Below are 12,425 nucleotides of genomic sequence, written 5' to 3'. Positions count from 1 at the left end.
GAAGGGAGAGCACTTGAACGTTAGCACTGATCAGCAGTGATAAAGTGTTCAGGGTTGTAGAATCAAGAAAAAGAGGTAAAGGAAAATAGGAGGAGGAAGGCAAAAAGTTTGGAGAGGACCCTGCAAAAAGGGCCAGGTCCAACACACAGCTACCAGGGGGTCGAGCTCAGATTTATTTAATGGCTTTAAGGGTTCAACCTTACAGCCAATTTCTTACAAGGTCCAAAGTTACAAATGTTGCATAAAATGTGTGTTTGTGTGTATCTTTTGTAATGCATTGCATAACAAATCTAGTCTTTCTTCCTGGGTGTATTATAAAGCTGTTTCTGTACTAGCATGCACAATTCCCTTTTGATCATGCAATGTACTTTTAATTGCTTTCCTTGATTATCATGGTATTGGGGAACCAACCCTTTGAATGCTGGTAAATCAGGGACCCAATTAATGAATACCTTCAGCATTTCTCGATTCTGGTTAGAGTTGTGTGACATTAGGGTTTTTGTACCCAAAAAGCTATTGGCTCTTACCAAGCATGCTAGGTAACACATGTAGAGCTTCTAAAGCAGATAAGGCCTCACAGAGACTTTGGAGTATCCAAGAGAGAAGTAGAAGTCCAAATGAGTGTTTCCAGCTTTTAAGTACTCTTCGAACTATAACTACTAAGAAAGAAAGGATTTTTCCCCTCACTCTGCAAACCTGGACGAGAGTTCACTATAGGTTCGAGACTGGGGAAGGCATGATTCATGCATGATTTGCTGGATAATCAATAACTATGTAAATGATTTCCAATCAGATTTATTACATGTGCTCTTTCCTTATTTCAAAATTATTACTATCTATTGGATAACCCACGCTCTATGCCTATCCTGTTCTGTGGAACCCTTCTAATGGTGGTTTGATTACTGGTGTCAAATCCAACAGACAGCTGAAGTAGGCGAAATGCTACCACTTCATCACCATCACATACGGACAGCAGGGTATCTACGACATTTAAAGAAAACTCTTGTGTGCTCTTGGTGATGAGGCTATAGCTTGTTCAATTACTTAAATTTACAGAACAGAAAATGTATATACAGAATCACTGCTACTTATTTGAGTGTTGCAAGAGACTGGTGGAATTTCTTTTTTGTGGACAATTTATTTTATTATTTTGTGAAAAGTTGTTTTAGATGTTTATTTTTTTCCTTTATATAAGAATAACAGTTTTTTGTTTAAGTGGTGTCTATGAGTTACTAGCGGCATTAGCCATTTTACCTTGCTCTAGTTGTTGTGAACATTTCACCTTTTATCAGAGAAGTTTGCTGTTTTTTAAAGCAAGTTATGCCTTAAACACTGCATCTGAACCACATAATCACAGGGACATCACATATTTATTTTCCTCTCTTTTTTATACAGATACACATGCACTCTGGAACGGTGTAGTTTATGATCCTGTTGCTCAGTCTTTGGCTTGGCAATCAGCTTGCCCAGTGCAAGCCATCGTGACTCTATGTCAGAAATCAGAACTTCATGATAAATGTATGAATCTGCCAAATTCGTTAAGGTCTGGAGTAAAGAAGGTCAGTCCAAGTCATATGCATGCATTTTATTAAGAGTGTATTGGATTTATTAATGTGCTTGAATTTCATTACGTGTACCAATATGGTATATTGTTTGAGACGGAAGCTTTCACAAAGAGTTGGCATATCTTTCTCTATGTAAACATTTATAATTTGGTAATATGTATGCATTTAGATATGTGTATGTCCTTGCAAACATATGCATTCGAACTATGTTTTTTTAAAGAAAATATAGATATTCTTTAAGACTGCTAAACACATGTGTATATTACTTGTGGTTAAATATATATTATTTTATGCAAAAAAGAATAGGGAACTCTGGGTAGTTCCCAAGTTTAGGTGGAGAGTAGCTCCAGTAAGGAGCACTCTGCAACACCAGCGACACTCTAGATCTGCTCACCTCAAATGTCTGTTTATCTAGCAAATAAGCATAGGATCAGCACAGTGCTATCCACGCCGAGCTAGATAGAGACAAAGGCCCTCATTCTGACCTTGGCGGGCGGCGGAGGCCGCCCGCCAAAGTCCCGCCGTCAGGTTACCGTTCCGCGGTCGAAAGACCGCGGCGGTAATTCTGACTTTCCCGCTGGGCTGGCGGGCGGTCGCCTTCAGGCCGCCCGCCAGCCCAGCGGGAAAGAGGCTTCCACGATGAAGCCGGCTCGGAATCGAGCCGGCGGAGTGGAAGCTGTGCGACGGGTGCAGTTGCACCCGTCGCGTATTTCACTGTCTGCGCAGCAGACAGTGAAATACATTTAGGGGCCCTCTTACGGGGGCCCCTGCAATGCCCATGCCAGTGGCATGGGCACTGCAGGGGCCCCCAGGGGCCCCGCGACCCCCCCTACCGCCATCCGGATCCCGGCGGTCGGACCGCCGGGATCTGGATGGCGGTAGGGGGGGTCGGAATCCCCTCGGCGGCGCAGCAAGCTGCGCCGCCTTGGAGGATTCAATGGGGCGGCGGTACACTGGCGGGAGCCCGCCAGTGTTGCCGGTCCGACCGCGGCTTTACCGCCGCGGTCGGAATCCCCATTGGAGCACCGCCGGCCTGTCGGCGGTGCTCCCGCGGTCCTCCGCCCTGGCGGTCTTTGACCGCCAGGGTCAGAATGACCGCCAAAGTCTTTTGCCATTTGTATAGCAAAGTCTTTAAAGCAAAGCCATTTACCACTCCAGGCACAGTATTAGAGCTTTGGACTGGTAAAATACCATCCAAGCCACCCTGGAATGAGTAAAAGCAACCCCTGACTTGTGTTTCGCTCTCATTAGAGCTCATCAGAGAGTTTTAGCTTTGTTCAGACACAAGGGAGCACCCAGTATAAGTCAAAACAAATCCCTTTCAGGGTTAGAGTGACACATAAGTTATGCTAAAAAGATATATATATAGTATTCTATGTTTAACATGTATATAGGTCACTGCTTAGTTTTCATCTAAGTTATTTTACTAGATGCTTATGGATCTCTATTTTATGCATCTATCACAATATGTAAATCTGATCTTAACAGTTGTATTTACAAGTGCTTTACTATTGACATATTGAGGAAAATATGAAATAAAAGAAAATAAAAAAATACATAAAACAATTAGTTTCAAATACAGCAACACGTGAAAGTCTGAGTTTATACAATACATCTCTATATCTATAAATGTTATCTTCCTTATACATGTATATCATTTCTATGTAGTTATGTATCTATTCATTTATCACTTTGCTCCTACTGTAGAAGAAAAGTAGAAAAACATTTATTTTCCCCAATTCACTATCCTATGTTATTTCTCATCCTTGCTTTCTCTCAATATATCCTCTACCTCCACTGTCTGACATATCCCAAACCTCATTCTACTACTATGATCCCCAAAATAACCCTTTGTAGGTAGACTCTTCCCTCCTCTATCCCTCCTTGGCTCACCCAAACCTCATTTACTACTATGATCTCCCTAATAACGCTTTCTAGATTCTTCCCTCATGCATCCCACCCTTGACTCATCCCAAAACTTAATTTTATTACTATGATGTCCCTAATCCCTTTCTAGACTTTTCCTTCAACTCTCCTTTGACTCATTACAAATCTCATCTTAGAACTATGATCTTCCAAATAACACTTTCTAGGCTCGTCTCTTCTCTAACCCTCCATTATCCAATTCAATCCAACTAACAGTCTTCCATGTCCACCGCTTACATTAACAACTCATATTTCCATTACTAATTCACCACTAATCCTTTCTGGGTTGCGAAGTAGTGTGCTACTCACCGAAAAATGCTTTGACGCCTCGTCAGGGGTAGTAAGTGCCATATAAATTCAATTACAATTACAAAATATATGTAATAGCACTTGTAGTAAAAATAAATGCCTTCTGATTTTGAAAATAAGACATGCTTTAAATTTGCCTCTGTACACAAGGAGTCTTTACTGGTTCTGTCTAATGTTCCAAAGTCCTAGATGAGAAGTACAATACTTCATGTAGCTACATCACTACCAGTCATGCCAATAGTATCATTAACACAAGTAGAGCCACAGTATGTCTGAAGGGACACTACAAATTTTAAAATGCTCACAGCCATTCTCTCCTCTCCAGCCTACTGCTGTACTGTATCTCTTCCCCTTTCTTTCAGCAAAGTCTTGAAATGTCTGGTTTTGCACAGGATTACACACCCTTCTACTACCCACAACCTAACTGATCTTGTCCAACCTGGCTTTCATACTCCCTGTCCTGTGTATACCACTCTCAGCTATATCTCTAATTATATCATTTCAGCTTACCATTCAGCCATGTCCATCATTTTTGAACAATTAGCCACACTCAATTTAGTCAACCATTCTATTCTTCCTACCATCCATGTATTTGTTGGAACTGCCAGACCAATGAAGTATTGTCCTAGATTTGCCCTCATCCTACCTTTCCAACCATCCCTTTTTTTCTTGGTACTCAAATTCAAACCAGTTTCTCTGTGGGCACCCCCTAAGACGCAATTTTGAGACTTCTGCAGTTCTCATGATACACTTTGTACCAGGAGACAATATTTCCTCCTTTCATCTGACATATAGCCTCACCTCTTTGCTGATGACACCCAGTCTTCTTCTACATCCTGTCTCTCACACTTGAGATCCATATTACCATAATTAACTGACTGCCTCAAAGTGATCAGACACACGAGGTCCAATTCTTAGGTCATCCAAAATGGAAATATTATTCTTTCCACACTACTCTAGCCCAACCAAATGTTCTCTGCTGTCATTGATATAATTTCCCTGAAGTGCATGCTCACATCTCTATGACCATTAACCTAGATGTACTGTTCAATGTCCGTACACTGCACTAAAACTCAAACTTCCACATACCTCTTAAATCGGCTCCTTCCTCTCATCCCATATGTATAAGTGCCTCGTTAGCGCACTGGTCATAAGCAAACTTGAATGCCTTTTTTCCATAAACTTTGCTTACCTGCATGCTCTTTAAGATCCTATTCCCCTTCTCAGAAACAAGGTGGGCTGGGTTTGATTCACAAACAGAGTACAGTTCAACATCCACCTAACCCCTAACCAATAATGTGGCTACCATATGCCCCAGGTATACTATGTAATATTCATAAAACATGTATTACAATGATGCTTGCATTTTCTTTACTTTAGGTCTCTGACAGTCCTCACTACTGTCATCTAATTTTGATCTTTAAAACTATCAATGAGCTACTTATCTCCTCCTCCCGTCCACTGTTCCCCATCCCGATCTGCTCCTCCAGTCTTTACCTGTCCACTGTTTCCTAGCCTCTCTGTACTCAGTCTCACTTCGGACCATTTCACTTCCTTGCCTGCTCAACTGGAAAGGTTTCTTGCTCAAGCTCAACGCTGTTACTTTTCTAGCAGCCTTATTCCTAAAATCCAAATTCCACCTTCACAATCCACATTCTCAAGACTCCCTTTTTACTTTGCCCTCATCTTCATGCTCTATTTTATCTCTCAATCAGTATTTCAGCTGCCATATGCCCAATTTAAAGTATGTTGTATTTTTAAAACATACCTTATAATACTGTTTGTACTTTTTTGCTTCACTGTAACTCTTAGTCCTCAATAACTTCAACTTCAGGGACACATCCCACCCTGCTGATAAATCCTCACATGCACATATGTTTCCGGGTTTGTAGAGAGTTTCTTGTTGAAATGTGTAGCAAAATTGATTCTGCCCATTTGATCAACCCAGATTTTTCACTGTTGATCACCCTTTTTTTGGACAATTACAGGTGGTGAGTCTCATAACTAATAATTAAACAGACCCTGTTTTCCACCAATGTCCACCTTTTATGATAAGGCCTCTGCTGTGTAGCTATGGTAATGGGCACTGGACTGTTTACACATGGACATGCTTGTGCTCATGTGTGGAGGCTGCGTGGGTGAGACTACTGTTGTGCGTAGCCCGGTAATTGTGCACAGGTAGCATGGTGCAGAAGAGACTCTGTCACGATAGGTGCTGACCTGGGGCAGGCCTTATAACATTAGTGGGCATTCATAGATAGGTCCGTAGAATTTACTGAAAAATCTGTAGCATGTCACTGTGTTACACAGAAAGGTGAAATCTGCAGTGTTTCCCCACTTAGGCCTACACAGTCGAGAAAAGTGTCAAACTATGGTGAAATATACACACCAAGTTTGAATATACAGGTCCTAATAAACTGCATGCACATCCTATAGGTCTTGAAGAATTATCATTTTTCTCTGGCTCAGCTCATGATCAAATTCCAGGCCTTTTGCCCCTTGCTGGGTCAAAGTATTTACTCTGCTCCCCGGCAGAGGGACCAGAGCCCCCCCCCCCCCCATCCCTCACACCAAAAGGAGCAGTTATGACTCAGTTCCTGAGAAGGAAGGGGTGGACAGAACAATCTGCATCTGATAATTAAAATGTCACACTGCACCTGGACTAGGACAGCCCAGGTCCGCTGAACAAAGGAGGAAGTCCAGACATTTGGAACCAACACAGGAGGTGATACGCTTTGAAGTTTCATGGGAAAGATCCTACCAGTGGCAGTAATGTCAGCCTCTGATGGAGCTGAGGCTGTCAGAAAAGCTTGTCACATAGAACACCTGATGGCATCATATTGGATTGTCCCAGAATGCTGCACAGGACAGTTGGGGTGTGAGGGAGGTTTTGGTATCCTATGAGCAGGGATGCCTGGCACGTAAAACATTCCACCCACACTGATAAACCCATGCACAAGGGAGAGACAGTGAGCAAGACCCTAGAAGTGGATGGCGATGACATCAGAATCATGGACATCTGCAAGAAGTACCCACATGGTGCTCCTGATGGGCTGAGAGTTTTGTCTGCAGCTGACACTCAGGACTAGATGTGTCTCTCCAGGACCAGTAGCGCTGGTGCCAAATGCCCCCTGAGGACCAGTTGGAGTAAGATCTGGACTCTACCACCACCCAAAGATCCCTGCAAGACAGCTAGGAAGCTTTGGGGCTTGTGAGTGTGGGCAGGAGGGTGCTCTACTAGCTGGTAACAGAAGGGCTTTGCAAAATGCCTTCACAAGAAGGAGTGGAAAAGACTGGCTCAGGGAGTCAGTAAACCCAGCTCCCTGCCAAATGCGCCCTTTAGAGGATGAAATGATCCTGATAGCTAGGGCTCGCCACCAGGAGTAAAATGAGCCAGCGATCATCACATCCGCTCAATAGGGACCAAGTTATACACCTCTGAAGGTTTGATCCTTTATACGTGGCAGCCCAAGAAACAGAGTGTGTGGGGCTCTGCCAGGATTTGAGAATTATCCTAGGCGTGGGCCAGTACCCAGGGGTAGGTGCAACAATGTGTTAAATTTGGACGTGCTCTCTATACTCCTACCCCGTGGTCCCCATGGTCTGGGCCTGGCACACAAAAGGCCTGATGCAAGAAAGGGGCCACTGCAGCAACTTTGGTTTCCAGGAACCTATCCTCAAGGATGCAGTCACCTCTTCTCTGGGTGAGTTGCTGTCCCCCAGTGCCCCTGCCTGGGGGTAGTGTGTGCCCAAGCATACAAAAAAACTCCTGCTCTAGACAAGATTTGGGGAGACAGTGCTTCCACCAAGGGAGCAACAAAGCTACAAAGAAAATGTTGACCCCCAAGCACTACACCCGAGTTGTGCACGCAAGTGGGAAGCCAACAGGGTTGCTAGGAGTGGGCTTCCTGTGCTGTCACACTTCCATTCCCTGCATCTGAGTGCTTAGTGGACTAGGGCACATAGGAATTGAAGAAAAAAAGAAAGAAATACATCAAAACTAGTGGTGTCTGAACCACTCATTTGTATTCATGGTCAGTGCTTGGCACAGTCCATAATGCACCCTCACGGGTTAAAGGAGTGCTATGGGAAGCTGCAGGAGTTGCAGCAACCACCCTCACTAATGGTTTACAAGTCTGAACCTAAGTCTCTTGGGGACGAGTAGGGATGGCTCTGGCTGGGAGAGCTATTCAAACTATTCTCAGAGCTAGATTTCTGTTCTGTTGCTCTGGAATGCTTGGATCCCTTGTGGTTGGTCCTGTGGCTACATTAAGTGATCTGATGAATGTGAAGAAAGACACTAACACATGTTATCATGATTTGCAATGATTTTAGTAATGATAAGGGCCACAATTAAATTTAGTAATTGATCCTATTGTTATGATGGTGACATCTAACGTGATTATTGTCCTAAGACTGTTGTGACCCATTGACTGACAAAGCCAATAGGCTTGTTTTATATTTTAATGTAGTAAACCCCTGACAAAGCCAATAGGCCTGCTTTATATATCATGACACCCACCTGCATTATGAGATGCGTCTGATATAGGTGAATGTATTGTTATTAGGTGGGTCATGAGCCAATAGAGGTCAAATATGATTTGAGAATGTCACTAAAGTTATTTTCATCTGGGTTATCTATGTATTTGTAAACTGATGTGTAGTAGTTAGTGTTTTGTGAATAAAAAATGTGATTTTCCTTTAAAGAAAAATCACTGATTGGATGATAATTTATTGACTGTTGTTGTTGCATGCCAGTTAATGGACAATACTAGCCCACACCAACTCTCCCTGAGAAGGTCTTGGACCACTCTGGTTCACTACTCTAAGAGAGTCAAGTGCTATAATGTGTTGCTTGGTTCTCAGTAAGGAGACAATTGTCAACCTATTAGTTGTCTAGGAGTTACACCCTGCACAACTTCTAACCAAATTAGTTACAAGGTATATTGTTTCCTCAATAAATAATAAAGAATGAGCCTTGAAACATACCTTCCACCATGCTTATTGAGATTGCAGCATTTTGTGACCTGGAATGATGTATCTGATTGCTCTGAGTAGCCCGATTGTTTATGGGTATGAAACACATTTATCTTCCAATGTAGTTGACCGTTCTGCCAACTTGTTAATCCAATGATTATACCCCAGAGCCTCCAGGCCACAGGTTTAAATTTGAAGTAGGTTTTGTGTGTCATTGGTGGCCTATTTGGAGTGGGATGGTGGTCTTAGTCCAGTTTCAAGTGGACAGGCTCTAATTCACAACAACGTACAAGCACACCAACGTTTAAGTGTACATTTATTTACTTTCACAGAAAATAGATGCCAAATTGGCACCTCAAACTTTGAATCTCATGTGAACAGTTACTCTTCAAGTCAAATGTATCTTATTGAAGGAAGTGTTTATTCACATTTTGGTATAGTTTATTGTCTAGTGTTTTTTCCTGAAATGTGTAATAGAACTAGAGTTGGACTATGGTGAAGGTAAAGGAGACATACAAAGTACACACAAACACAGGCACACACACATACACACTCACACACACATGCACACACACACCCATTATCACTGACCTATAGATGATATTGCTCTAGGGCCCTGAAATACACGTTAGCTTTTCAGTAAAAGTAACAGCGCACCCTCATCATGGTTCAGTGTTTGATAAGAAAGTAAAGGGCAAACAGTTGTTAAATCATCCAGTGCAATTGTGTGTTATAATGTACAGAGTGACTTACTAGAATTCTAAGTCACAGGGCCTCAATTCCAAAGGTAAACCTGGTAATCCTGTGACGATCACCCTACCACCTGGACAGTCAAGAGATTGAATTCTGATTGACATGCAGGTAGATGCAGGAGCCCAGCACTGAAGGGGTGGCGCAAATCTAGGTGGTGGTGAATTCTGAAAATTGGTAAAGCTTGGGCTAGCTGAACAGTAGGAGTCAAGTATATGCCCTTTGCCCTGCATTGAGCAATCTCTTACTTGAAGTTCCCTCAGAGCTGATGTTAAATACCTTTGCAGTTTGCAGTGTTGACCCTTTTTCAATAGTCACCCCCAGGGTTTCATCTTTTTTCGGACTCACCTGCTGATAAGTGCCAAGTTTTGGCCTGTAAAATAAAGTTGAAATTGGCTTAAACCTGTTTGGCATATTTAATTTTATTATAAGGTCATTGTTCATGAAGAAACATTTACTCCTATGGCATCTAAAATTAACGGTCACATGTGGACTGATGCATTATATTGTGCCATCCACTGTGTAACATTGAAAACATGCTACAGACCTCCATTAAAACCTGGATCCCTCCAACCTGCAAACTCTAATTTGCGCAGAAAGGCTTGTAAAAATAACATTTTACAGGCCTAAAACTCACTTCAAGGTGCTAAATAAGTCACTAGCAGTGGTACATATCTAAATCAATGTTAGCATGTGCCTACCGTGAATAAGTAATCAAAGGCTATTTTAACTGCATTGGGTTGAGCTGTTCTCATGGGAAATCCTTGTAAAGCAGATTAAATTACTATTTCTGCATTATCTATTAGGACACATCTACAGATAAGGGTCAGGTACTGTTCCTAACTGCTTTTAAGAATCCAATTTATTGGTACAATTGCCTTTTTTCTAACTAGTTGAGAAATAACTTTCAGAAAAGTTATATTTAATTGCCCGCATCACAATAGGCTAATTAGCCTTAGTCTGCAGCTGTTGCCCTGCCTGTAATGAGGTGTGAAATTTCATCCAGAAGCCATAGAATAGACAACTTTGACTGACCGGTCAGCCTGAATTGTCAGAGATAACCCATCTGAGCTCAGCAGAATATGCAGTGTGGAGCTGCTGCCCTTCCTATTTGGCACAACTGTGTTAAATCCTGCTTCATTGGCCTACCTGAGGCACGTGTAAAACCTTTGCAGCTGGTCAGATAGGCCCAGATCACAATTCTTGTGTATGCCCTGTCTCGTTCCTATAGGACCCTGCTTCATCCTCCTAGGCTTCTGTCTCATACTTTGTTGTGTGTCCTAGCCTCCCTCAAATTAGAGTTTATTGTTAGATATGGAAATATACTAGTAATTTCCATAGGACACTCCCCTACACACTCCCAGCTCTCATTCAGAGTTTAGTGTGGTTGAAGGCCTTATCTGTCTTGGATTTGCCCTCTCATTGGCCTTTTGGGCCAGGGACTGAGAACATTGACTCCATTGGTCAGCGAGGGACCAGGAATTTCTTAGGGTGTCCTCCCACCCACAGACTGTGAAGTCTATACAGCTGGATCCTCACCCAGCCTTCCTCAGAACACTGCTGGACTTGTGAAAGGGTAGAAGGCAGACTGCACTTGGCGTCTGTGACCTGTGAGAAAGATCTAAAAATGTTGAACCACCTTCCACTTGAAATCTAAGGACAGAAAAAACTCCAAGAATCATATGGGTGATTGCAGTAGGTCAATGGCAACAGTACTTTGAAGTTGGCCTCAGCCTGAGACTCTGAGAGTTTCTAAGTGCCTTTCCCGAAGGTCCTGAGGGCCAACAAATGTGTACTGCTATGCTTGCATGAGGACTAGTACAAATTCTGGGAGCCTTTGAAAACTTTTCCTCCAGAGCTTCACCTGTACCCAAAAGAAAACTATGCAACTGGCAGTTGCATAGTATTGAGCATTAGACTGGATGACAGTTCACCCTGTGCAGATACTTCTGCTCTTCTAAAAAAAACTATACACATTTCAGTCAGAAACTGGAAAACAGATCAAGAGCACCTGGAAAACCACCCTGCTTCAGGTGTCTGCCCTTCAGTTCCACAGGGGCTGCTATAGTGTTAACAGTGTCCCACACAGAGAGCATTTTCTTCTCAAAAAGTGATAAGGTCCTTTTTTGATTTGGGACTTAGAAACTTCCACAAGTTTTTGGACTTCCAGACTTTCATCAGGATCGGCCAACCTGATCCTGGGCTCTATCATGGTGAGCCTGAAATTACATCTTGGTCCTAGTCTAACACAGACAAAGACGCACATTGGGCAGTCTACATTTCTCTTTTTTTAAACTTGGTTGTGGAGTTTTATTGTGTTTTTGTGGTTTTTCCTGCTGTTTATGCACTGCTAAAACAATTTATACTTTGCCTTTGAGTTAAGCCTCACTACTTTGTGTCATGTTACCGGGGATGAAGCACAGTTTTATTTTATTTAGTTTGTTTGTCATCTAGAGCTTGCTGCTGGAGGAGGGGCAGGAGCCCTTTAAACTATTCTTGCGCTCCCGCCTCACGGGACGCGCTTGCTGCTGGAGGAGGGGCAGGAGCCCTTTAAACTATTCCTGCGCTCCCACTTCGCGGGACGCGCTTGCTGCTGGAGGAGGGGCAGGAGCCCTTTAAACTATTCCCTTTAAACTATTCCCCCCCTGTGCCCTGTTGACTTATACACGCGTAAAGTGACAGCAAGGACTATCGTGTTGTAATTCCAGGGGCTTTTGTGGCAGGAAGTTGTGCCCGGATAATTTCCCTAAGATAGAAGATAGAAGTCGAGTATTATTTAGTTTCACTCTTCCCTAGTTCGAGGCACCGAAACCAGTAAAGAAACACACTGCGTTTTCTCCTTTGAAAAAGGACTAGTTTGCCTTGATGGGGAAACGCAAAGGAGACTGTGGGAGAAGG

The 12,425-nt window shown here is 42.9% G+C and overlaps 1 protein-coding gene across 1 annotated transcript in view; it reads left to right on the top strand.

Annotated features, from left to right (window-relative positions):
• The window catches only part of IL17REL (interleukin 17 receptor E like), a 600,388-nt gene that overhangs the window by 299,835 nt on the left and 288,128 nt on the right, over positions 1-12,425 (top strand). The window contains exon 10 of the mRNA XM_069229705.1: positions 1,396-1,559. Within this exon, the coding sequence (XP_069085806.1) occupies positions 1,396-1,559 (164 nt within the window). The remainder of the gene's footprint in view (positions 1-1,395; positions 1,560-12,425) is intronic.

This window comes from Pleurodeles waltl, chromosome 4_1, assembly GCF_031143425.1.
Source record: "Pleurodeles waltl isolate 20211129_DDA chromosome 4_1, aPleWal1.hap1.20221129, whole genome shotgun sequence".
In the NCBI taxonomy this organism is placed as follows: domain Eukaryota; kingdom Metazoa; phylum Chordata; class Amphibia; order Caudata; family Salamandridae; genus Pleurodeles; species Pleurodeles waltl.
The sequence above is the reverse complement of the archived record's forward strand: the minus strand, read 5'-3'. Positions and strand labels throughout refer to the sequence as shown.